At 40.6% G+C, this 27,040-nt stretch overlaps 1 protein-coding gene across 8 annotated transcripts in view; it reads left to right on the forward strand.

Annotated features, from left to right (window-relative positions):
* LOC121931354 (cystine/glutamate transporter-like) overlaps window positions 1-26,830 on the forward strand; it is a 40,934-nt gene extending 14,104 nt beyond the window's left edge. For 7 of the 8 annotated variants that reach the window (XM_042469027.1, XM_042469030.1, XM_042469028.1 and 4 more), the window contains 12 exons: window positions 1,212-1,485; window positions 5,939-6,065; window positions 8,144-8,259; window positions 9,728-9,853; window positions 10,883-10,982; window positions 12,927-12,971; window positions 14,849-14,972; window positions 16,361-16,464; window positions 17,083-17,179; window positions 19,014-19,163; window positions 21,290-21,464; window positions 22,376-26,830. In XM_042469027.1, coding sequence (XP_042324961.1) covers window positions 1,290-1,485; window positions 5,939-6,065; window positions 8,144-8,259; window positions 9,728-9,853; window positions 10,883-10,982; window positions 12,927-12,971; window positions 14,849-14,972; window positions 16,361-16,464; window positions 17,083-17,179; window positions 19,014-19,163; window positions 21,290-21,464; window positions 22,376-22,440 — 1,425 coding nt within the window. In that variant the 5' untranslated portion in view covers window positions 1,212-1,289 and the 3' untranslated portion in view covers window positions 22,441-26,830. The remainder of the gene's footprint in view (window positions 1-1,211; window positions 1,486-5,938; window positions 6,066-8,143; window positions 8,260-9,727; window positions 9,854-10,882; window positions 10,983-12,926; window positions 12,972-14,848; window positions 14,973-16,360; window positions 16,465-17,082; window positions 17,180-19,013; window positions 19,164-21,289; window positions 21,465-22,375) is intronic. The other variant, XM_042469034.1, reaches the window with a different exon arrangement.
* The last annotated feature ends 210 nt before the right edge of the window (window positions 26,831-27,040 follow it).

Here is a 27,040-nt window from a genome sequence, read left to right on the forward strand (position 1 = left end):
CTTCTTATTAACTATGACATCCTTTTGACTTTGATAAATGGATATATAGATGTATGGGTGCCGTCTTCCCTTATTAATGGGGATGTATGGGTGCTATCTTCTACTATTAATAATAACTGATAATTTGATCTAAGCATATTGTATTTAAATGGTGGGTTTTTTTAAAAAAAATTCACAAGTGGTGAGTTATAGCATTTAAACTAATAAAATGTTAGACAAAAATGCTTTATGTACATAGCACTCTTTGCCATCTGGTGCATGGGTATTTTACAAAGCACAATAAACATTTATGCAGTGCTTGTGTACAATAATTTAACATCCCCAGGCATGTATTTAAACACATTTTAAAAAGGAATGGGGACAAATACTAGCAGACACCTGGAGAACAAAATCAAAGCTTGGAAATATTACTCTTTTTTTTGGTCCATAGTGCTTGGAATCTCTTAGTGAACATGGCCACTGAATGCTGTGGGCAGAACTACCAAGTTTTCTGGTGTTTTCATATGAATACAGTCCAATGTATGAACATACATACAATGTATGGAAATACATTCAATTCAGATTTCATATGAATTATGGAATATCTTCCATAAATACATTCCAGCTAAATTGTTATTTCGGTCATTTGTAAAAAAGGGCTTCCTTTAACCTGTATTTTCTGAAATACCATTAATGGCAATGTAGAAGAACCTTTGTAAAGTAGGATCAATCTGAGAGGTGCCTAACCTTTTGAGGAATACCAACCCTTTCCATGTGCCTACCCATCTCAGAATGGACTTACTGTATTTCTTATTTTCTCATAGATTAATAGATTAAAAATGTTTAAGGAAGGAATTGCAGGGAAACTTATGCGGTTAAGTATCACAGTTATTAGCATTGCATATATATGACCCTTCATCCAGAGCTTTTGAAAAAATAATTTTGTGGACTGCAACTTCCATAATCCCCCAACCAGCAAGGCCACTGGCCACATGGCTAAAGAATTTTAGGAGTTGTAATCCACACAAATAATGGCTGGGGGAATCAAGCCCCTGTTGGCTAAGGGATTCTGGGAACTGTAGTTCACAAAAAGTAACTTAATTTCTAAGTATTGACCCTACCGCTGCATTGACTTTGGAAGCAATGGAACTGAAAACCCTGTGCTAGTGTAATAATATGCAGTTCACTCTTAAGAATCACTCTAAAAATACTCTCTCATATTTTTGACCTAGGTTGATTGTGGAACCAGGAAAACACCTCTGTGGTAACTCAGGTCACCTGAGTACACTTCCCCAGAATCACTATAAGCCATGGCAAAATCTAAGAGGAAAGAAGATGCTGTCTTTCTGAGGAAGAAGATCACCCTCTTAAGGGCTTTCTCACTCCTCATTGGCAGCATGGTGGGCAGTGGCATATTCATTTCTCCCAAAGGCGTGTTGAAAAACACAGGCAATGTGGGTCTCTCCTTAATCGTCTGGTTTGCCTGTGGACTTCTCTCTATGTTTGGTGCGTGGTGAGTTTCTTTTCTCTCCATCTTCAGCTCCTGGAAGACCAGGAAAGAGCCCTTTCACTCACACTATGTAAATGTAGCACTATGATGCCACTTTAACTGTCATGCAATTTTCTATTAACTCCCAGGATTTATATTAGAGGGATTAAAGCTATTTGGCTGACAGTTCCAAATTACCCACTCCCCATAGAATCATGGCAAAGAAAGTGGTATCATGGCAGTATGACTGTGTAGTGTGAAAGGCCTGATCCCTGCTCAGTTGGTAACTATAGTGCCCACTTATTGCCAGCTGCAGATCAACACTCCTTCCTGAGGCAGGCTACCATCATCATTGGAAAGGCTCTCGGTCTTAGAGCAGCCAGTCCTAACCCACACTGCCCACCTTTATTCAGGTGCTATGGGAACATGCAGCATATGGCCATTTCCCAGTGAAAGTGCTTCTTTTTGGCTTTAATGCAGTTTGGAAGAACTTACTTTTTACTCCACAGCTGCCAGGGTCTCTTCCATGTCGTTACCAGTCCAGCATTGGAGGGTGATTAGACAGAGAGAAATCTCTCTTCCTCAGAACTATAAGACGCAGGCAGACTCATATAGGGAGATACAGACTTTCCAATAGTCTGCATGTCCCAGAACCCATGGTATATTTTATAAGCAGTCTTTCACTGGTTATATCTTTCCATACCATAATCATAGTGCTATGATTCCACTTTAAATGCCATGGCAACTTCCTATGAAATCCTGGGATCTAAAGTTTAGGGAGGCACTAGAGCTCTGTTGTCAAATTTTTAAAATGTGTATCCCTCCCTAAAGTGCAAATACCAGGATCCTATAGGATGTCACCATAACAATGACAGTGGAATCATAGTGCTGTAATTATAATGTAAAAGAGTCTTAGGGGATCAGCTTACTCAGCTACTCAGATGGAAGAGGTTCAGGCTATGTGAAGGACTCTGTCTCCCTTTATGAACCCATTAGAGCTCTAAAATAATCTGGAGAGGCCCTCCTCTTTGCCCCACCACCTTCTCAGGCTCGTTTGGTGGGAATAAGGAAGAGGGCTTTTTTGGTGACTGCTCCAAGACTTTAGAGCTCTTTCCCTAGAAAGACCAGCAAAGTCCCGTCCTTGCTTTCCTTCCATCAGAAAGCAGTAGTGTCATTAGTGTTGTGCAGGTTTGGGGTGTGTGGACCACATCAGGTGACACCCCAGAGGAGGGATGACACCCAGTTGGGCCCTCCTCCCCTTTCAGTGCAGGAGGGGTGAACACTGGGTCCTCCTGGATCCTTCATTGCTGGGCTGCCTCCCTGGGGAGGAAGCCTGACAATCGAGCATCAGGAGGGGTGAAAACATGCCTTTCCCTCCGCACCGTGTGACACTTTAGCTAGTGATGTCACTGTCAGCAAGTCAAAACATTTTTATGCTGTGACACTTCTAGAAACTGACTCGGGTGTAATTTCATTGCTGTATGCTTCTGTTTTTAAGGTTTGTATGTAATCTTTCCATGAATTTTAACATTTGTAATTTTAATCTTTTTAATTTTATTAATTGTTTAATTGTTTTAATTAACATTGTATTTATATTTTAATGGAGCTTTTGTATAGTTTTAATTTGAATTGTTCTTAAATATTTTGTTAGCTACCTTGAATCTCATTACTGGGAGAAAAATAGACTATAAACAAATACAACAAACAACTGTGGATGGGCAACTTCAAGGCCTCTGTCTGTTTTGCCCTTATTGTTATTTCTTTTCATATCAGTCATGTACATAATTTATACATACAAACAAATACAAAGGACAAGAACCAACATACAATCCCTTCTCATCTGCCCTAGAAAAAACCTAAAGTGAAAAAGGAATGTTAAATGGAAGTGCTCCAGCACAATAAATATTGGGCAGTGATCCCATTTGAATTGCATGTAATGCCTAACGTATGAAAGCTGCGGGCCAGAAGTTTGGCTTAAAAATAACTCAAATTAAATTCTATGGAAGCTGTTGACCATATGGCACTATCATGGATGCACATATGGAGACATTGTGGCTTTCTTAGAGCCTCCAGGTATGGCTATATTGTCAGAGTGCATCACTGTCGATGCAAATGACTTTCATGGATCAATGCAAAGGCTGCTGTTACATTTAGAGCCTTAACCCTTTGTGCTGATTGGCATCCACTCTGATCTACACTGACTGGCATCTGTGTGCTGGGATTTCAGGAGCCCTTCCCAGTCTTACTGATATACCTTCACGTTTGAACCTTGGATGTTCTGTCTACCAAATGTGTGCTCTGTAATTCAGATATGTGGCCCTTCCCCTAAGTCATGGATGGGCGACTTTGGAGTGTCTGGGGTGTGATTTTGCCCCCACCCACAGAACCTACCATTGTGGGCTGCATCGCTTTTCCAAACTGAAATTGAACATCCATTTTAGGGGCAGGAACCAATACTCCATGGATTCTCTTAAATCCAGAAACTCCCTCTCTAGAGAGACCAGGCTGGCTCCCTCCTTGCTGTCCTTTTGTCATCAAGTGAAGACTTTTATATTCCAGCAGAAAGTTGCTCACCAGTTGATTGATTTATATAATGGACTTTCTGTTTTAGTGCTGTGATGTTTAATAATAATAATAATAATAATTATTATTATTATTATTATTATTATTTGTATCTCGCCTCTTCCTGTATTGGATTGAGGCAGGTAACAGCAAACAAAAACAATAAAATCAAACATGAGTATCAATAGATAAAAGCATAACAAGACATATTAGATCCTAGTTCCCCTATCACCCTCCCACCCTAAAATATAATTAAAAACAATTCCCTATAAAACGGTTAATAAAATAGTTCAAGATCAAAGTCTTGTGAGTACAGCTAAACAAATGGAGAGTGAAAATTCTGAGGAGATCAGTTTGGGAAGGCCTGCCAGAAGAGATCCATTTTTATTACCTTCTTAAAGGCCTCCAACGATGTTATATGGCGGATCTCATCCGGCAGGTCATTCCAGATTTTTGGAGCGGCAACAAAAAACGTCCTCTGGGAAGTCATCTTCAGTCTAGTTCTCTCTATCTGCAGTAGGCTCTTCCCAAAGAGCCTGAGAGTGTGGGAAGGATTGTATGGGAGGAGGCATTCCTTCAGGTAAGCTGGACCCAAGCCATGTAGGGCTTTATAGGTAATAACCAACACCTTATACTGTGCCCGGAACCTAATGGGCAGCCAGTGTAGGGATTTTAAGATAGATGTAATAGAATCAAATTTGGAACACCAATCTGGCTGCCATATTTTGGAACAGTTGCAGCTTCCGAACATGGCATAAGGGTTGCCTCATGTAGAGCGCATTGCAGAAATTGAGACAAGAAGTTACCAGTGAATGTACAACCGTTTCTAGGTTTTCCCGTTCCATAAAGGGTCATAGCTGGCAAACCAATATGGTTTTAGATAGTTTAACATTATTTTCATCTTAACAAGGGCTGCATCCACACTGCAAAAATAATCCAGTTTGACACCACATTAACTGCTGTGGCTCAATGCTATAGAATTCTGGGAACTGTAGTTTTGTGAGACATTTAGCTTTCTCTGTCAGAGAGCTCTGCTCTCCCAGTTCCCAGAATTCCATAGCATTAAGCCATGGCTGTTAAAGTGGTGTCGAACTGGATTATTTCTGTAGTGTCTTTCTGCCTTTCTGTATGGTGCAACTCTTCGGGGGGAGAGTAGAATATAAATAAGGTGACTGATTGATCTTTCATGTTTTTTGCATGAAAAAAAATCTAAGAATGAGGGGCTTCAAGAACTAGAAAAAACAAATGGCATAAATGGTAGATGGGGAGGAAAGTGGAATGTAGAGGCTTGTTCACACAGCACAATTATAGTGATATTATTCCACTTAAACTGCCATGGTTCTATCCCATTCCCATGGAATTCTGGGATCTGCATTTCAGGGAGAAGCTTTTAGACTTCTCAGCCAGAGCTTTTCAGTGCCTCATCAGAATACAAGCCCCAGGATCCATAGCATGCTGCCATGGCAGTTAAATATAGAACCATACTGCTATAACTATATAGTATGAAAGAAACCTAATGCTACAGTTTTGTGTTGTGTTGTTTCATGGTACTGTTGTCTTGCAGTGCAAGAAGCGGGGGAGGGGGGGCTATACCTCAATAGCCTGCCAAAATTTCTGCTGGAACATGTTGAAAGTTTCTAAAGCCAGGCATCATGTTATTTTGTTTTTTAAAAATACGCTATTTATTGTTGTGCCAGGGAGTCTTTTTTAAGCCTAGGTGCCAGATACCAGTTTTGGAAAGGATTTCACAAGCCACATAGGCAGTAAAGACCAGTGAGGATTTTGCTGAAGCCCCATTATCTGTTGATATTGAGACAATCTTGCAGGGTGCTAAAATCCATTCATGTATGATAAGCAGACCTTTTCTGTGTGATTTGCTAAAACACTTTTGTGCCTGAATACTTCCAGGTGCTTTGAGTTATGCCGAACTTGGCACACGAATCACGAAGTCTGGAGGCCATTACATCTATATCTTGGAGACCCTGGGCCCTCTGCCAGGTTTCTTGTTTCTTTGGGCTGAATACTTTGCTATAAGGTAAATGCTTCCATCTGCAACCTGCTATAAATGTGAAGGTGAAAAAGGAATACCCCTAAACCATTTGGTGCACTTGTATATATGATATATTATTAAATATTCATTAAATGTTTAACCTTGCCCCAACAGACTTCAGAAATAGATTTAAAAAGATAATCTAGGCAAATGGTCTTATTGAATTTCTGAGACAATGCAATATTCTGAAAGTAACAAAAATAAGTGAGCGTAGGGATTTCATTTTCATTGTACCTAGCAGGAAAAGCAGAACATTGTATAGCAGGTATCAGGAACATTTGGCTCTCCAGATATATTGGACTTCAGATACTATAATCCTTTACAATTGGCTATGCTTGATGGGAGGGGAACCGATGGAAGGTTGAAGTCCAAAACTTTTTAGAGTATGAAACAGTCCCTCCACACTTGTTCTACAAGTGTTCATCCCATGATGTGCTGGAATACAATTCCCATCTTTCCTAGCCACAGTAGGCATTGGTGGGAAATGTGGTCCAAAGCATCTGGAGGGCACTAGATTGCGAAATGCTGATGTGCTAACTATATGCTATATGAAACAGAATGTGCAGAGTGCTTGGTATATGGTATCAAAGCATGTAACATGCAATATGATTCATTTTGATATTTCATATATGATTATTTGATAGTTGACATGAACCACTGTATAGGCCTAAATCCAGTGTGGCATATGGAACTTGTTTCATTACTTCTCTTCCCAGAAGATCTTCCTATTATCACAAGGCTGGCTCCAGAGGATTGCTTACCCTCCAGAGTATGTCTTTGAACTACAGTATATAGGAAACTGCAATAGGAAGGGGAGATTAGCTTTCTCTGATAGAGCAAGTTCTGTCAGCAGATGTATCCCAGTGGATCCTGGCTTTACTATTTGGTCATAATTAATAGGTGATAGTAGATGGAAATTTGTATTTGACATAATTTGCTGATGGTTATTATGTGAAAACTGAGATTTGATATTGGACCATCTGTCAAAATCAAAATAAGACAGCTGTTCTTAGGTACGTAGATGTTAAATTTGGCAATATAACTTTGGATTCAATATTTTTTTGGGGGGAATATAAAATGTTGGCCCGTTTAGAATATTTGCAAATATTTATTTCATCTTACCTTATGTGATATGTGCAGTTTATAGTAACATCAGACTACACCAGGAATATAGTCATGTTGCACAGTTGTTGCAGTTTGATACTATTTTAATTGCAATGAACCCCCCCCCCACACACACACATTAATGCTTGGATTTTACAATGAAATCATAACACTATAATTTCTTGGGTCTGTGACCACGGAATTATACACACACACACACACACACACACACACACACACACACTATAATTAGCTAGTGTGGATTACCCTAGAAATATATTTTGAACAGTTTAAAGTGCAAGAATCAAGTAATCACCTGCATTTAGAAAACCTAAATATTACAATTCAGAACTCAGTAGAAACAGTTTAAACACTATGATTGAATTGGCTTTGTAAGATTTATCCCCAGATAATAACCTATTTATCACATGTCTCTAAGCGCAATGGAGTAGAACACAAGGGGTCCAGGCATCAGAAGAAGTAGGTTATACAAAAATGTTGATGGAGAACCTCTGTTCTGCAGGCCTGGTATAAGCTATGAGGGTCTCCATCAAGTTTATAAGCTTATCTCTCAGGCTTATTCATCTCCCTCAGACTGCCTAACTCCTCTGATTAGCAGCTGAGGCAAAGTAAGACAATTTCAGTGGATCATTTGTCCAAGGCCTATAAGAATCATGTCTAAACAGCATTTGTATACACTTCTTCCAAGGCTGCTTCCAACATTCTCTTTAATACCCCAAACTACTTTTCACTTTACCACCAACATCTTATAGTTGCCAGTGTCTATTCCTACATGTATTGGAAAGGGTAGCCCAAAGGTTATGATAGCACAAAATGCAGTTCAGCATGGTTGACTGAACAGTTTCCTTGACCTGACAAACAAATAACACCTTGCATACCTAGCAAACAGGGTTCTTGAAGTCTTATCAAGGAATATAACCTTTTCTCTCTCTCTCCAGGCCAGCCAATAGTGCTGTGGTTGCCTTGGCATTTGGACGCTACATATTGGAACCGTTTTTTGCACCCTGCCCGGCTCCGCTGCTGGCTGTGAAAATTGTTGCTCTTCTTGGCTATTGTAAGTCTAAAATAGAAGTACTGATCTCTTTATATCCATAGGTCTAATTTCTGCTTCCAGTTAGAGTAAGCCCATTGAATCAATTGCTGGCCCTCTCTTTTCTCTCCTTTTGCCGTTAAGTGAAGTTTTTTTATTCCAGTAGATGTTTCGAAGTGGATTGTTTTATGGAATATCTTTTTCTGTTTTAGTGCTCTAATATTTTTAATCTATGTTTTTCAATTAATATTTTGTATGGCTTTAATTTTATAGGCTATATTATTTTAATCTTAACTTTCTGTATGTTTTAGCTATATGTGGTTTTACTTGTATCTCTTTTTATTCTGTAAATTGCCTTGAATCTGACTCTTGGAGAAAAGGCAGGATGTACATAAAGTGGTTGATTAATAAGTAACACATACATAAATCCTACTAATTCTATGGGTCTCTGTCCTGCCTTGGAGACCAGGCAGGGCAAAACAGCTAGTAAAGACTGTCAGAGATGAGACAATAGCAGCCCCAGTTGTGTATGGAAGCTTACCAGCCAGTTACAATTCTCCGTGTTGAGGCAGTCTAATGAGATTATAGCACTGCCCTTTTCCGTCTTTCCTTCCTGACCTAGGTGTGGGATGAAAATTTTTAAGCAAGGATTTTATTGCACACCTCCATGCCTAGGTTGGAGGCATGCCATACCCGATTGTGGCATCCCGTACCCAATCTGGCCTTCTCCTATACTTTGCAAAGAATGGGAACATCCCATTCTTTCAAAAACTGCGAGAGAAGTCCGGATTAGGTATAGGATGCCATGATCAGATACGGGATGCCTCCAGCCTGGGCATGGACGCATGCAATAAAATCCATGCTTAAAAGTTTTCATCCCATGCCTAGGTCAGGAGGGAAGGACACAAAAGGGTAGTGTGATAATCTCATAAATCAATAGGGTACAGAAAGCAAGCCAAGGTGTCAGTCCAAGGGAGTGTCCAGTAGCTGATTTCCTGAGGGAGGTGCTGGATTATTTATAGCCTGGCAGCCTCTCACAGCTCTTGCCTGATTAATCAACATTTACTATATAAGCTCTCTGAGCATCACAAACCCTCCCGCTCTGATTTACGTTCCATTGTGGTAGGTATTATCAAGTCCATCTCTGTATGTTGTGCCTGTGGGGGAGTATCACTGGCTGTCCCAAGCACTGGCGTGTCTCCCTGTCCTTCTTTTTCCCTGTTTGTGTCATAACTCTGAATGAGGCATGTCCTTCTGTCCTTCTGCTTCACTGTCTGTCTCAGTCTGAATCTGGGTCCTGGGAAGAATGTATGACAGTCTCTTTTAGTCAAGATGGCCAATTGGATTTTGGTCTTAAGTATTGCAATCCTACCATGCAGCTTTCTTTAATAGTCTGATGATTTAATACATTAATATTTACGTAAACTCACGTGCTGAAATGACTAGTGCCATCCTGCCACTCAGATATATGTTTTCTTTCTTTCCAACCCAGACATTGTCCTCATCTTGAATTCTTGGAGTGTCAGCTGGAGCGCCAGGATTCAGACCATCTTATCTATCATCAAATTGGCAGCTCTTGCTCTCATCATTGTTCCAGGCATGATGCTCCTAGCCCAAGGTATTCCTTGTGGTGGTGGCGGTTGTCGTCATTACATATTCTCCAAAGTTTCATAGTTAAAATCTGGGACTTGTGTCCAAGCAACATCAGAGGGTGGTCAAAAGGATGTGGCCAGGTGACAAGAGGACAAAAGGGATTAATGAGAAAGAACTCACAAAACTATTTTAAGCAGAGAAACCCTAGAATTTATATACTGCATTTAGGAAAGACTGAAAAAAAGATCTGTCCAAAAAGATCTACAATACTCTGTGTATGTGCATGCACGGGTCCAGCATGGTTAACAAGATATAAAATTATATAATACATTATTCTAAAATCAAAATGCTTTTATCAGAATTGTAACTTTCACATCCACTGTATGGGCTCTGTCTTCCATTTCCAACCAACTCCTCTTCTCGTTGCACATTATAGATCAGGTCACATTCCAGTTTTCCCATAACATAACAATTATGTAGCCATCTTGGCCCATTCTAGCTTCTCAGCCTAACATACTTCACAGGGTTGTTCATAGAATAACAATGGGATAGGTGCAGGGGGGAAAACCCTGGAACCCTTAGCTCCAGGAGAGAAATGGAATGTAATTAAGAAATGGAATCCAATTGCTGTTATCGTTGTGTGACTTCAAGTTATTTCTCACTTATGGGCACCCTATCATGGGGTTTTCTGGGGCTTAGAGTGTGTGACTTACCCAAGGTCACCATGTACATTTTCATGTCTAAGTGGGGAATCGAACCCTGGTCTCCATGGTCATAGGCCAATGCTCAAACCACTACACCACACTATTTAATTGGAAAAATATGAATGTCATAAAGAAATACATTCATTTCAATGGCCATTTAGAATTTACCTAATGTAAGTCCCACTGAATTTAATTCCTATAAGCTGGTGCTTAACTCCTAGAAGTTGGTGCTTGAAGTCTTGTTTATTCAGCTGTATTTGTGGTGCTCTACAAGAGTTGCCATTTCTTTTTCTTTTTTTCTCTGTGAGGCATCTCATCTTTAACACTTATAACTATATGATTTTCTTCAGGTCACACAGAAAATTTCCAGGATGCTTTCAATACCCAAACACTCGTTCTGGACAAACTGCCACTAGCTTTTTATGCAGGGATGTTTGCCTATTCAGGATGGTATGTATAATTCATATATCTTTTTGCAGCACCCTCTTTTGTTGTTATGTTATGTGTCTTCAAGTCAACTCGGATGTATGGCCATCCTATCATGGTATCCAGAGGAGGTTTGCCTTGGACTGAGAATTTGATCGCCCCCGGAGGATTTCTATGATTGAACAGGAATTCAAACCCTGGTCTCCCAGAGTCCTAGGACCGTATCACACGACGGTTTTTGCAACTCCAAAGCCATTCCGGGGCCAACCATGAGAATTCACGTTATAACGTGATAGATTATCACACATAATTGCGTTCTATGAGGAGTCATTCCGAGAGCGATCCGAAGTCAGTCCAAGGTCACTCCTGATGTAGGTGAATTATAACGTGATAGATTATCACACATGATTGCGTTCTATGAGGAGTCATTCCGAGAGCGATCCGAAGTCAATCCAAGGTCACTCCTGATGTAGGTGAATTCGGTGAATTAGCAGATTCAAAAATCTTTTTCCAAGGTCAATTTGAATCCGATTCAAATTGGTCTTAGTGTGGAATGCAACTTTGTGTCGGTTCTGGTACACCCCCTCCCCACAACCTCCAAGGTGCCATATTTCCCATGATGCGGCACTGCAATTTTGCTCCATTTGCTTCCGGTATTCGTTCAAGCACAGGGGACACGTTTGGATGTGGGTGTGAGGGATGGGGGCACTGACACAGAGGACACGTTTGGATGTTGCATGAGGCATGGAAAAGGGTGGCTCATGGAGATCTCTCTCTTCTTTTTTTTGGGGGGGGGGAATAGAGACAACTAAGCTTGCCTTGAAGGACCCCAGAGAGAGACCCAGTCCAAGTGAAGCAGCTCCAATTTCATCCCCCCAAGTCGGGATCTCCCTGCCTGACACCCCCCCTTCCCTTCCTCTCCCTTCCCCAGCCACACCACCTTTAACTTGACTTCCCTTTGTATGCTGGGCTCCTGGAAAAGTGCCTCTGAGGCAAGGATCCTGGTTTTCCCCTGAGCCAGAGAGTACCTAGCCATTTTAATCCCTCTTCCAAGACAAAGGAAAACAAAGCTTGAGAAATTGAGGGATGAGAAGGAGGATCACTGCTGGATGGGTCTAGACGTGATGACACTGGGAAGGGAAAGGGGAGGCCTGGGGAAGGGGGGATCCTGACCACCAGATAGCCAGGCAGGGGTGGGGAGGAGGGCAGGATTAGGCTTGGGTTTTTTTCTCCTTGGAGGAGAGGGGATAAGGATGCCAAGGTAGACAGACCCCCATCTCCAAGTCCCAGGACTGAGCTGGAGAACTCTGGAAAAGAGGCAGGGAAAGAGATTGGGGTGTATGTCAGAGATAGTGTGTGTGAGTGAGTGCATTGCAAGGAGTCAACCTTAGAGCCCTGCACCAGGGTTTACTTTATTTAGAGGAGAAAGGAGAAAGCAAGGAAACACACCAGCATGCACACAGAAGACAGACACACAAAGAGGTAATTGCAAGAGTGCAAGAAGACAAACGTGAAGTTGTCATTTACATGAGGCTAGCATTCACATGAAACTGGAACCAGGAAGTGGCCCCCTTCTTCACCCTGGAAGTGCAAAGGTTCATGATGGGTTCAGAGCCCCACTGAGCATGCACAAGGGTGCCAGTTCAAATAGTTGAATCTGCATGGTATGTACTGGTGTGATAATTTATTTTACACTCACTCCACTTTGCCTCAGGAATGACCACAATTTTGCTCTTCACGTGTGATAATTAATCATGTGAATTGCCTTGGATTCGAATTGACTCTGCTTCCCCTTCCCTTCGGAATGGCTTTGGATTGGAGTTCCAGTTTCACGTGTGATAAGGGCCCTAGTGGAACACTCAAACCACTATAATACATTGGCTTACATAACTCCCTCTTATGATCTCTCATTGCCATTGAAATAAGTCTATAGCCATTCCCCAATTTTTTTTTTCATTCATGATGCAGGTTTCAGACATGTTTTGTGCGAGAAGAACTAGTAAAGCCAGAACGGTGAGTCTGAGAGATGACGTTTTTATGCTAAATAAGCTAAGAGAGGAGGAGAAAAAATTCTATGGACTGGATGCCTAAAGGGCATGCTTTGGGTGTGTATGCAGGGTGGTGATGGTAGCATTGCTACAGAATGTCTAGAATTGATATACAGGTAACAGGCTAATATGTTTGATTATCAAATTATAATATAAGTTCACTTTTTCCTGAGTAACAGAGCAGAATACTGCATGCTCATTTTTCTATTTTGTTTTTGGCATTGGCTTTTGCTCAGATATCCTTGGGATTATGTTCCAAGTGTCATATTAGATATTGCCTTCTGACAAAAAGGCCCTAGGTCTAGGATACCCCCTTTCTTTCAGCACCCTGACCACAACTGTGTATATGTAAATGCCTGTCACCTAGGATTGTCAAGTGAGGCAAGGCATAGGGCTCCTTCCCTTTAAAGGTTGTGTAGAAGATGGTGTTGCAGCAAGTGTCACTTGTCATGTGGGAGTCCTGTCCATTGTTCCACCTGGGAACCCTTTGTTGTTAACTGCCATCAAACTGACTTTGACATATGGTGACCCTATGAATGAGAAACCTCCAAGTCACCTTGTTATCAACAGCCCTGCTCAGATCTTGCAGACTGAGGCCCATGGCTTCCTTGATGGACCCTGCTGTCACCTCTCATGGTTCTGACCTTATCAAATGCCTCTCTTTCCTCTACCTTTTCTCCCTGCTTCCCTTCCGTTGTGAAAGGGGTGGGCAACCTCTTTCAGTCAGAGGGCCAAATTCAATTTCAGTGAATTTCTTGGAGACTGCAATTCTAGTGGTGGAGGGGGCCAAAGCCAAAATTGTGGAACCAAAAATATCAGCATCTTTTCATTTAAAGCTGTTTCCATTGGTAACTTAGAAGAGCCAATTCAAACTTCTGGAATGGGGAAAACCCTGCACAAGAAATGAGAAACCTCCTAATGATGGTATCTTGAGGAAGGGGGCATGGTCATTTGAGGAATGGGTTCAAGATGCTGTGGTTAGAGTGCTGACTGGAGCTGGTTACAAGTGCAGTAGTTCCCTTTTATGATAACATCAATAGCCACCAGTCTATTTCTAGCCACAATTCAAAGTACTATTTCTAAAGTCCAATATGAGTTGAGTCCAAACTATCTGACAGGCCCTGTCTTTAAGATTTTCAGAGGAAGCGCTCTCTCTCTCTCTCTTTCTTTCTTATTCTTGCCCCCCTCACAGAAATGTTTGATGAAAACATGAGATGGGGGGGGGTCTTCATGACTGCTCCTAGGCTGTGGAAGTTCCTTCCCTGGGAGGAGGCTAGGCTGGCCCCCTCTCTGTCTCCATTTCCTATTTTAAAAGGTTAATTTTGCTGTCAGCTCCCAAAAATCCTCATCCTGGCTGGGAAATTTTAGAAGTCGTAGTCCAAAAAAGTAACTTTCCCAGGCACTGCATGTTACGTGAAGATCAATCAGCACTCAGAAGATGATTTTCCTATTAGGGTGTATTATTATTATTATTATTATTATTATTATTATTATTATTATTATTATTATGTTTATTTATATCCTGCCTTCCTCCCAATACAGGGACTCAAGGCGGCTTACAAATCTAAAACCGTCCAACAGTATAAAACAGGCAAAATACAAGTTTAAAAAACAATTAAAAACATTACATTATTAAAATTAAAATTTAAAGTTTCAAGTGTATGATACGTAAACCTATATTTAACTCTTGCAGTCTACCTTTGGTGTTTTTTCTACTAGATCCTTTTTGCTAAAGATATAACAGTGCTTATTAGGCATGAAATGTTTGCAGCTTGCATATAATTCAGGGTGGGGACAGTTGCACTCACCATCTCCTCTCTTCCCCCACTTCTTTTTTTGTAGAAATATCCCTCTGGCTGTGATTGTCTCTGTGATCACTGTGATTGTGGGATATATGCTTACTAATGTTTCCTATTACACAGTACTGACAGCAGCAGATGTTCTGGCCTCCCAGGCGGTAGCTGTGGTGAGTTGAAAGCCAGTGTTGTTGTTAATATCCAATCCAATTCAATCCCACCCAATCCCAGGGGGTTCATTTTGCAGTAGATGGAAGACAAATTTAGCTTGTAAGATAGTGAAAAGTAGGTTGTACAAAATAAGGCCCTCGAGTGATACAGAAAACTACTAGATCTTGTAAATTTACATTTTTTTGGACTATAGTTCTCAGACTCTCAGCATGGTCATACTTGTTAGAGGATTGTGGGAGCTGCTGTTCAGAAAAATAACTTTTCCATGCTCTGATCTGTGCACAGCTTCAAGATGTGATACTCAAGCTTATGATTCATGATCCTACTTAATGCATCCAATCCCTGTGAGTCATTTAACAAACATTCTAGTCCTTTGCCACTAGCTCTTAAATCCTGATTAAAATGATCTGTTAAATCTTCTGCACAGTCCACACTGGATAAAATGGGATCTTCTTTTCCCCAGGAATGGCATCCTGCTTCAAAACCTTGTAGTATGGAGATTTCCATTCAAAAGTATCATCAGTATCCTTATTCCTTTCGTGTCTCAGCTTTACAGAACAGGGGGTGGTGAGCTGAGGGATGCATCCTTCTCTGGGCAAACTCTTTCAAGCTGCTTCCCTACAGTGAGCAAGGCTGGGCCAAGAATGGGCAGTGACCACAGGAAAAGTGTTGTATGTTACAAATATTACATTAAAAATCTGTAGTACAGAATACTGTAAAGGCAACAGGCGGAGAAAAATGTGTAACTTGGCCTGTGAGTAATTAGAAATTGAAGCCTAAATCCAGTTGTCACTCCCAACTAGAGTTGCTGTTACGTGCCTTTCAGTTCATTCCAACTTATGTGACTTGCCATTGCCTTCCTCTAAGGCTGAGAGAGAGACTTCCTCAAGGTCACCCAATGGATATCCATGGCTGAGGCAGGATTCAAAACCAGGTCTTTCAGACTCCTAGTCCAGTACTCAGATCTCTTCACCATACGCTGGGTTTTTAGTATACAGCAGACACATCAAATCAACCAAAGAATGGTAACTTAATACCTAGGTAAATCCAACTGATGGGTCTCCTCTAGTTGGAACTAGCCACTGGATTTGTTAGTTTGAAGAGAATCATTCGTCATTTTTCATGATTGCAAAAATCAGATACTTTTCTTGATGCATAATTATATTGCCAAACCCTTCCTTGAAGAAAATAAGAAACAAAGGTTTGGGATACCAAAGATATGATGGACAAGTATGGCTGAAAAGAAAGAGAGCTGAATGTCACATGAGCTCACTGAAATCTACCCAATGATATTCACCTTTAGCTTTTTCTGTTCATTAATAGCCTCAGTGTTTCTAGATATAAAATGCCTCCTTCTTCCCCGCCCGCGCCCCCCCCCCAATTCCAGAGTTTTGCACGCCAAGCTTTCCAGAGCCTTATATCGGTGATCCCTATCCTGGTTTCCTTATCTTGCTTTGGAACCATGAATGGAGGAATTTTTACATTTTCAAGGTCAGTGTTTGCTAATTATCTCCTAATTTTAGGGTGGGGAGAAACTATATTGACCATCTGTGCCAAAAAAAAAAAAGGATGGGCGAGTGGGTGGGGACAGGCCAACAGTGGCCCTTGGACTATTTCTTGAAGAACATAGGGACATGGTTCAAAGTAGGTGGTGACACGAACAATGCCTATTAGTGGAGTAGAAGGCTTTCATGGCCGGTATCCATGGTTTTTTGTGGGTTTTTCAGGCTATGTGGCCATGTTCTAGAACAGTTTTCTTCCTGACGTTTTGCCAGCATCTGTGGCTGGCATCTTCAGAGAATGCCTATTAGTCACTGGGAAAGTTAGTTTGCTTGAACTACCAACCATGCTGGCTGGGGATTTGTAGTCTGCAAGAGCTTGCACAGGATGTAGCAATGGCAGTTAAAATGGAATCATAATGCTATAACTGTGTAGCATGAAAGGCCCCCAGTTGTAACTTTAAAACCAGGAAAGATTGATTGTTGGAGGGGGGGATTACGTTGGTTGAAGGATGGTATAGAAGTGCCTAAACATGCATGCCTGCAGTCTAGATTCTCCATAGATAGGTTCCTTGGATGCTTCTTTTCACTCCTTATTTCCTCCTTCCAGGACATTGTTTGTGGCTTCAAGGGAAGGTCAGTGGCCTCTCCTCTTCTCCATGATCCATATTCAAAGGCATACACCCCTGCCAGCAGTTTTGCTGATGGTAAGATCTTCTTTTCATACAGTGTTCAATTCATCTTTGGACAGTTCCTTTAGAAAGTCTGATCAGAGAAACAGATGAAGCACATTCTATGAAAAAATGTATGTATTTTCTAGGTGTATTCTAGGATGCGCTGGAATACATATAGAAAGAAGGAATCTTGAGACTCCTTAACAACCAACCAGTTGATTTTAGCCTAAGCTTTCCTATAGCTGACCAGTTACCCAAAGAACAGATGGTGGTGACTGGGGGTCCTCACCAGCTGTCATCAAAAAGGAGAAGAAGACATTTTATGTTCCAATATATATTGGAATTAAAAAGAAACCAACTCAAGCATGGGAATAAAATGTTACAGTTGGTGTTGCAAACTGCAAAAAGTAATCTGGGAGTAAAGAAACATACATGGATATTTTAAAACAACTCAAAGAGCTACATCAACAAATTCCACAACCTCCTGACACATTTTCCCTTGTCCTAGGAAAACCAATGCTGAAATAAGTTGGTTAGTCTTCAAGGTGCTACAAGACACTTTACTTTTAGGTTGTAACAGACTAACACAAATACCTCTCCCTACTGAGAAGTTGTCAAGAAAGAAAATCCACAGTTAAGCACAATGTTTACACTTAGGTTATCATGCTTCCAGCAGTATGCAAGTGCATATATCAATCCATTACAATCCAGATGATTAATCCAACAAAAATCATTAACTGGTTGACAACTCTAGTTGGCACCCATGTTTTATATTGATGTTTTGTAAAATATTCCAGCAAATTAGTTCTTATTTATTCAAGGTACTGACTTTCATAATTGATATTCTTTTATATAGATACTTTGACCTTGGATTTGTGAGGTTCCCTCCCACTTTAAAAATTAAAACCCATCTCTGAAAATTAACTTTCTTCAATCAAGGATTTGCAGATTTGTATTGGTACTACTCCACTGGAAACAGTTGGAGATTAAAATGCAAGGGTAGTAGTACAGGCCATAATACCGATTCCAAAGTACATATTGTAATGATGAATTTATTTAGGCAATAAAAAAGGCACAAAAGGTTCGCCATCACTGCTATAGGGTAACTTCCTATAGTGGAAGTTGCAGTGGTGGTGCAGTGGTTAAATGCTGGCACTGCAGCCGCAATGTTGTAAGTTTGATCCTAGAGGAGGGCTCCAAGGTCCACTCAGCCTTCCATCCTTTCATAAGTTGGTAAAATGAGTACCCAGCTTGTTGGGGGAAATTGGCTTACACATTGTAAACTGCTGAGGCAGTGCTGCTTCACTCGTAAGCAGTATAGAAATGTACTTGCTACTGCTACTTGCTGTTATCTACATTCTTCCTGCACCATGCTGACACCACCATTCACTGCACTTCCAATAGGACATGAAACCCTGATATATTTAGGGTATGACTGAATGTAGGAGCAGGAACAACTGCTATAAACTGTGCAATATAGAAACATAGTAGCCCTATATATACTGGGATTAATGGCCATCTGGAGAAGCCCTAAGGGTGCTAAGCTAACACTGAACACAGCTAGTTTCACTTTTAGTAGAAGTGAGAGAATATGGGGGCATGAAGAAAAGAATTGGAAAGCTCCCTAAGTGTATCAGTTTACATTTAAGAGAAGTTAAGACAGGAGCATAAGATAGATCAATTTATTGAATTAGTCAACTGACCATTTCAAAGAAAACAGGGGGATAAGAGATGAGGAGACGTTGGATTACTGAAAACTACCTAACTCTATCGCTGGTGCTCTAAGACACCTTTAACTTTCTGAGTACTGAGCATTGTTGCATTTCCAACTCTAATACTACATGCCTTTTATTTTTATGCTCCTCAGTTCCCTTTGGTCACAGCCATGATTTGTGTAGGAGATCTTTACCACCTATTGAACTTCTTCAGTTTCTCCAGGTGGCTTTTCATAGGACTGGCCACCCTTGGGCTTATAGTTCATCGTTACCGTCATCCTGAGATACTGAGTCCATTCAAGGTAATGCTTTGCCAGCCTGTTTCTTTTCCTGCGACTACTACTGTTTTACCTTTTCATGGAAAGCCATCTTTGTAGGCTACAGGTGGCAAACTTCAGGCCCTAGGTATTCCCTGAAATACCACTCCTCTTGTCCCATGACATTTGGTGACTCCCCAAATTGCACCTAACTACTGGTGGTAAGACCATTAAGTGAAAAAAGCTGATCTTTTTGGTCCCATACCTTTTGATTTATGTTCCACCAACCACTGGAATGATTAAATGAGGACTGGTGGAGGGTATGCAGTACGATCAGGGAACATCTTTCAGTCAAAGGGTCAAACTCAGTTTAGTTGGCCCTTTGGCTGAAAGATGTTTCCTGATCTTGCTCATACCCCACCAGTTCTGCTTCTGTTGATATAAATCCACTTTGTGGGTTTATATCCATGAAAGCTCATGGCAAAATAACAACTAGTTAGTCTTAAAACTAACTTCAGCATTTCTTTTTCTTTTTCCTCTCCTGTATGTCCTCCTTTTTATGCTGCAAGAGACTAACTTCTGTGAAACTCTGCTACATCTCCAGCAAGAGAGAGCCATAGTTCGTTATTTGTATTCGATTGTTGCCCTCTTGTGGCCAGAGACCAGATATTCATACTTTTTAATGCAATATAAGACTTACAGGTAGTTTTGATTAACTAAACAGTGCCCCATTCCCAGCCTAAGTGTAGAGAATTAACACATGTAGCATCTGTCCTAAATAATAGCAGGGTTTTTTTAGTTCTAGCCCTGACTTCCTTCATGGTGCTGAGTGATTCCAAAGTAGGCTCCAGGACATCCGTCTGATGTCTGCTGTTTTATGCATTGGTCAACATGCTTTTTCAGAGGAAATCTTGTATCAAACACATTTAATCCTTTCTGGATATGATTAGATTAAATATGGATGTAAACATATTTCTGTAACACTGACTAGATCTGATGTGTCCAGGAAATGGACTCATCTTGGAAAAAAGTTCCTTTTTTGAATGACAACTTCCATAATCCCCTAGTCCCTTGCCAGGCAGTGTGGTCACAAACTGGCTAGGGTATTATGGAAATGGTTAACCCAACAGTAACTTTTTGAGCCTCAGGAAGGAGCATAGTTGGCAACGTAAGAAGCTGGTTTTTCAAGGGAAATGCAATCCTATCTGGAACAAGCTGTCTCTCCACTTTGAGGTGGTCTGTTTCGAACCTTGGTTTAATAGCTCACATGGGATGCAGTGGCTTAGTGGTTAAGATGCCAGTTCTGACGACTGTAAGGTGGTTGGCAGTTCAAGCCCCAAGTGCCTTGTGATGGGGTGAGCTCCTGTCACTAGTCTCAGCTTCTGCCAACCTAGCAGTTCAAAAGCATGCAAATGCAGTAGATAAATAGGTACCACTTTGGTGGGAAAGTAACAGCATTTGTTGCAGTCATGCTGGCCACATGACCACCGGAGTCATCTTTGGACAATGCTGGCTCTTTTACTTAGTAACAAAGCTGAGCACCATCCCCAGCTGTCAGGTATGACTAGACATTCATGTCAAGGAAAAGCCTTTACATTTACCTATTTACAAGCTCACATCCATTCGATTTCTACACTCAACAGCTGATTCAAAAAATTCACTACATCCTTGACCTCAGATAAAAAAGGGAGCCAGGGCATCCCCTTTTGATGGTAGAGCTGGTATAATGTATTTTCCCAGTTGCTGTTTATCTTGACAAAAGTACCTAAAGCTGTTGTATGTGAAAAGACAACTACAAAGGAAGCGTGGCAGGGAACATGTTTAACATACTCAGAATACTCTTTTATAGGAGATTAGTGCACTGACTTTTATTCCTGCCTAGTCGTGGGATGTAAATGCACAGGGACGCATTCTATCGCACAGCTCCATCCCTGGGCAGTACCATCCCATACTTGACCCGGATTTCTCCCAGACCTTTTAAAGAATGGGGACAGAGCTAATCTCCATAGATGACAGTGAAAAGGCACAAGTATATAAATAATATGGCAGAATTTAAAATATGATAGAGGTCAGAACTTGGAAACATTACTTTCTTGTATCATAACTCTGGAATTCCCCTTGCCAGAAATCAACTTTAGCAAAGTTTTTTTTGTAATACCTCTCCTATTCAGGTTCCTCTCTTCATCCCAGTTTCCTTTACAATCATCTGCCTTTTCACTGTGGGAATGTCGTTCTATTCAGACCCAATCAGCATCAGTATTGGATGTGCTATGGTTTTAAGTGGCTTTCCAGTTTACTACTTGCTCATTAATGGATCAATGCCAAATTGGTGCCGTGCCACATTCTGTGAGTAGGAACCAAATAATTTTGAATTATTGCATCTAGTAGTTCACTATCAAGAGCTAGTGTGGTGTAGTGGTTTGAGTGTTGGACTACAATTCTGGAGATTCAGCCATGGGAATCCACTGGGTGACACTGGGCAAGTAACACTCTCAGCCTCAAAGGAAGGCAAAGGCAAAATCCTTCTGAACCAATCTTGTCAAGAAAATCCTGTGGTAGGTTCACTTTGGCGTTGCTGTAAGGTAGAAACCTATAATAGTTTAAAAACTGAAAACTTTGCTGATCTGCAGCAAATCATTCAGAGCTCTACTGTTACCAGTAGGTCTCATCTGACTTTTTGCCCACTCAGAAAATCATGATGAAAATCATGGTAACACAATTCAAAACTTTTTGAGCAAAAGGGTTTCATTTTGTTTGCTATGGAGTGACTTTAATGGTTGACAGACATGGGAGTATATCACATGGGAGGAATTTCTCTTAATTTTGAATGAAAAGAAAGTGGGGCCAGAACGCATTCATGTGAATTCGCTAGTTCAGCAAATATACGTGAATTCGAATTGCGTTTGTACTGACTTCCCTTTGCCCAAAAATAGCTTGCCATTGCCTGAAATTGCGTGTGGTAGTCTATCACTCAATAACGCGAAACCCCATGATTGCATTCGGACTGACTTCCCATTGCCCGAAATTGTGTGTGGTAGTCTATCACACAACAACATTAAACCCCATGATTGCGTTCAAATTGCCATTGGATTATACTTCCAATTTCCCTTGTCTGATAAACTCCATGGTGTTCTTCATTGGACAACTCCATTAATTAAGTTTTTGACCTTTTATTGAAGCAGCAGGTTTATACATTTTAAATATCATCACATGTAATACTCATGCTGTTAACTTTTCCTGTCTTTTTCCTGTTGCAGATTATCTTACATTGAAGCTTCAAATTCTCTTGAAGGTGGTGCAACAAGAGATCAGGACTTACTAAGAAGCATGAAAGGGGATCAAACTAAAACAATCTAGACCATGTACTTTGAAACTCCAGTTTTGTAAAGGCTTCTCTATTAGCGTACATTTAATGTCACACTTTACAGCATATCTGTATGGGGGCCAGTGTGGGATAATGGTTTGAGTACTGGACTACAACTCTGGAGACCAGGGTTCAATTCCCAGCTCAGCCATGAAACCCACCGGGTGACTTTGGGCAAGTCACACTCTCTCAGACTCATGGGAAGGCAATGGCACACCTCCTCTGAGTAAATCTTGCCAAGAAATCCCCATGATAGGTTGTCCTTACAGTCACCATATGTCTGAAATGACTTGAAGGCACACAACAACAATATAGGAGCTACTGATTGCTTCTTCCATATGTATGGTGCTCTAACACCAAACAGATAGTTCCCAATAGGTCAAAGGGGCAAAAAAGCTAGTGTGTTCAGCCATGCCTTAAACTGAGTTAGAGATGCCCATAAGCCATGCTGGTTCTGATATAATTCTCATCTGCCATGTGGATGGACATGAGTGGATCTAGCATTCCAAGACAGACTCATACATTTGAATCCATACCCAGTCTCTAAATCAGTGGTCCCCAAAGTGTGCCCTTTAAGATTTTTTAGACTTCAGCTCTCAGAAGCCTCATCTCAGCTCTCAGAAGCCTCAGAAGCTGAAGCCCAAAATCCCTTAAAAATCACAGTTTGGGGACCACTGCTCTAAATCTTGGCTGTGTTGAGTCAATAACTCTACGTGGATTTTAAGTGATACTGTACACAGCTCAGAAAAATAAGAGGGTGAAAGGGTGGATGGAAGCTCACAATCCTTTGCATGGTAAAATAAGGGGAATATTTCCTTCAAGTGAAATTGACCTTTCCATAGACAAGTGACTTCTGGCCATGCCAATTTCACACCTACTTTTAAGTCTATGGGATGGATGGAACATGTGCAAGGTCTGATGGATGGAGCAATTTTGTTTTCTGTTGCAGCAGAGGGTAAGGGCATGTTTTGGTTTCAAATTACAAGAAAAGGATTCAGCCTAAACATTAGGAAGAAATTACTGATAGTTTGGGGTCTGGGTTTCGAGTAGAACAGACTGCTTTGAAATATGGCTGGCTCTTCTTTATTAGAGGTTTTTAAAATGTTGCCAGAAGTGACAGGGCTGAAGAGAAGGGATAGAGGGGAAAAAGTTAAAAACAGCATTGAACTTAAAGTCCTTTTGACCTAAGGGAGCAACAGTCAGAGATAATCAGACCTGGCTATGTATTGGGAAACTAAAAGTGGATTTCTGGCATTAGCAAGGGCTGCTCTAGATGTCCTTTGAGGCTCCTTCCTATTTTGTGAATTAGGAATGTAAAGTTGCATCCAGAACTCAGAAGAAATTACAGTAGTTACCAGTCATACCAGTACGTATAACAAGTTAATTTTTCATATGACATGAAGGTACTTTTCAAATAACAAGGGGGTCAGGATGTAATTCTTCATTAATTTTCATCTCAAAGGAAGCAACAAGTAATTTTAGCAATTTTCTTCCTCCTGCAAGAAGATATTTGAAAACTATGCAGTTTTCAAAGCTTATTCACAATTCAGAGCTTTTTCTGTGTAAAATTAGCACTTGGCTGTTTTGCAGAGAAAAAAGTGTTTTCTGCACAGAAAATTCTGTTTTTATGCATATTAACCATATATGAATCATGTACAGACATTTTCCCCAATTACAGGATTTTCTGATCAGAAAATGCTGCTCAGAAATATGGTTTTATTGCCCAGAAAATGCTGTTTCTGTATAAATCAACTATGTGCAAATTTTGTGCAGAGTAAATCCTGAACTGTGAAGATTCTTGCAATTTAGGATTCTTGCCATCAGAGTTTGACACTTAAAAACATGTTTTGGAAGATTTTCAGATATTCTTTCTTCCCTACAATGGTGTAGTTAAGTTACACACAGACAAAGGAGAAGTTACTTTATCATGCAACAAGTGATGGTTTGTAATTACTTTTGAAAGTTACTTTTACAATATTTTAAAAGAACATTCTGACAGGATTTTTTTCAAGTTTTACAACATTTTTCTTATAAATACTGTTCTTTCCTCTCAAAAAGGGAACGGGAAGCAATGGGTAAGCAACACATATTTCAACAAATAAGAGGTACGTAATCAATATTGTTACGGGTAACAATAACAGATTACTTGTCAAACACTGTAAGAAGTTCTTCCATCCATGGCTGGCCCTGCTGTAGGGGCAGTACATACTGGTGTGTTTGTGTGTAGAGAGTGGTGGGAGGATAGTCCCCTAGTTTCTGTGTGGAAGCAGGGAACCCCATAGCTTGCTCTGAGACCTCAAAGCTAGCTGCTGTCTTTAAGTGTAGTACAGGACACTTTCTCATGACTGTGTCCAGAAGCGGGGGAAAGTTACTTTTTGGGACAGCAATTCCCAATGGCCAAGGTCTCTGAAATTTTCTGGAAGTTGTACAGTGCACCTGTGTTATACGTGGGCACACCATACACAGCTTCCAGCATACACTGGAAGAAGCCTCGGTGCGCCCGGAAGAAGTAAAGGGGTGCACGCCGTGGGTACGAACCTCAATGGTTCCTGAATTTCAATTTTAAAAGGCATAGCGTATATAGCCTGAACTCTCCCTAGAAGCCAAAATGACCAAACTGAAGTTATCATACTTTGGACATATAATGAGATGGCATGACTTATTAGAAAAGATAGAAATGCTTAGTAAAGTGGAAGGTAGTTGAAAAAGAAGACCAGATTACATGTTCGCAGACTCAGAATCTTATATGAGAAAAGAAAGACGAAATAGAATTGGAGAGTATTGGCTTTCCCCTGTCTCTCTGCATGATGTTGTAGCACTTCCATTCTCTTTCTGAGGGAGACAATAATAAAAGCGTGCCTTTTCTTGTGCTGGGAAGATCCATTCGTCAAAAGGCACACTTGTACGACTGTCTCCCTTGGAAGGAGAGTGGAAGTACTACAACATTATGCAGAGAAGCATGGAGAAATTTGACACTCTCCTGCTCTGTTTTGACTTTTTTTCCCCCTCATGTGATAAGGCTTTCATTCAAGGAAGCCACAGCCCTGAGTTTGCAAGATCTGAGCAGGGCTTTTGATGACCAGGACTGTTGGAAGTCTCACATTCATAGGGTCACAATAAATTAAAGCTGACTTGATGGCAATTAACAGCAACAAGTGCATATTTTCTTTCCCCCTCCCTCAATCTATATCAAGAAAAGGAATATTTAACTTAATATCAGTGTTTTTATAGGCATATGTTCATAAAGGCACTAAGAAGATGAACAAATCAGGATGAGTAACTGAGGCCTTGCAGGTTTTGTTGTACTGTAACACTCATCAGTCCCAACCAGCATAGACAAATCCAAACAACAAATGGAAGCTCCACAAGTTGCCCACCCCTGAGATATATCAGAACTTCAGCCCTATACACATTTACTTGGGAGTAAGATCCATTCACTCAGGATCTGTCTACATTACTATATTACCTGAATTCCTTCTGAGTTGGCTGCATACTCTTTACACTACGCAGCCTCAAAACCCCAAATCAAGTATGAGCTGTTTACAGAATGCCTGGACCTGAGTGAGGGTTTCTATTCCTTGAGAAGCTGCATTAAAAAGACTTACTTTTTGCTCTGGTTTTCCCCAGAAATCTCAGTACAAAAGACAGGAATGATGGGCAGCTGTGTTTCCATGCAGTCCCTGCTGAGTCTCTCTGTGATCAGAATGAGGCTTGGTGCCTTGTGTTGACCTCAGAGCGACTCATAGCCACAGCTGCAGTGCTGGCCGGCTCATATGGACAGCATGGGAAGGCAGCTACCCATTGTTGCCATTTTTTGCTACAGCAAGTAAGAGGTGGATTGGATTGGAATTTGGGGCCAGAATATTCTAGGGACAGCCCGGAGTATTCTGGCAAATGCAGTCAAGCCCTCAGTCAAGTTCACTTCTGAGTAAACATGCATATGCTTCAGTACTTGGTCTGTAACAAGCAAAACAGATAGGTTTGGAACATTGTTATTTATGTTTTTTTCTTAGACGCGGTCCATATGTTTCTTTCAACCATGAATATCTTAGTCATTATTAAAACTGAGCAATACAATAGTTATTGAGATATAGCACATGGCATAAAATGGGAGATAAGGACCCAAGCAATTTAAATTCACTCAAGAAGGTATAAACACAACATGTGATTTTTTCCAATATATATTTATACGGGTCAAATACCCACCTGAATACAATAGAAAGTTTTAAATTAAAGTTCAGCTAGATCAGGGACTCTTTCAGCCTCAACAACTGTGTTTGGGCTATTGCTGTATTATTAGTTGCTATAGCTTTCATACATTTCTATTAAAAATAAACTTCTAAATGACTTTTTCTGTTGTCTTGGACTATTTTCTTGCAATTCATGCCACCAGCTGCAATATTTTATTCCTACTCTCAAGTGGGCTTCTTTTCCATTCCAAGACACATCAGAACAAAAAAAAGTTTCTCATTTAATTTTTTTCTAAAATTTATATAATGGTACTTTTGCACTATAAGTTATGAAAAAAGTTTTAAAAAATTACAATAGAGAGCTGTAA

This window comes from Sceloporus undulatus, chromosome 5, assembly GCF_019175285.1.
Source record: "Sceloporus undulatus isolate JIND9_A2432 ecotype Alabama chromosome 5, SceUnd_v1.1, whole genome shotgun sequence".
Classification (NCBI taxonomy): domain Eukaryota; kingdom Metazoa; phylum Chordata; class Lepidosauria; order Squamata; family Phrynosomatidae; genus Sceloporus; species Sceloporus undulatus.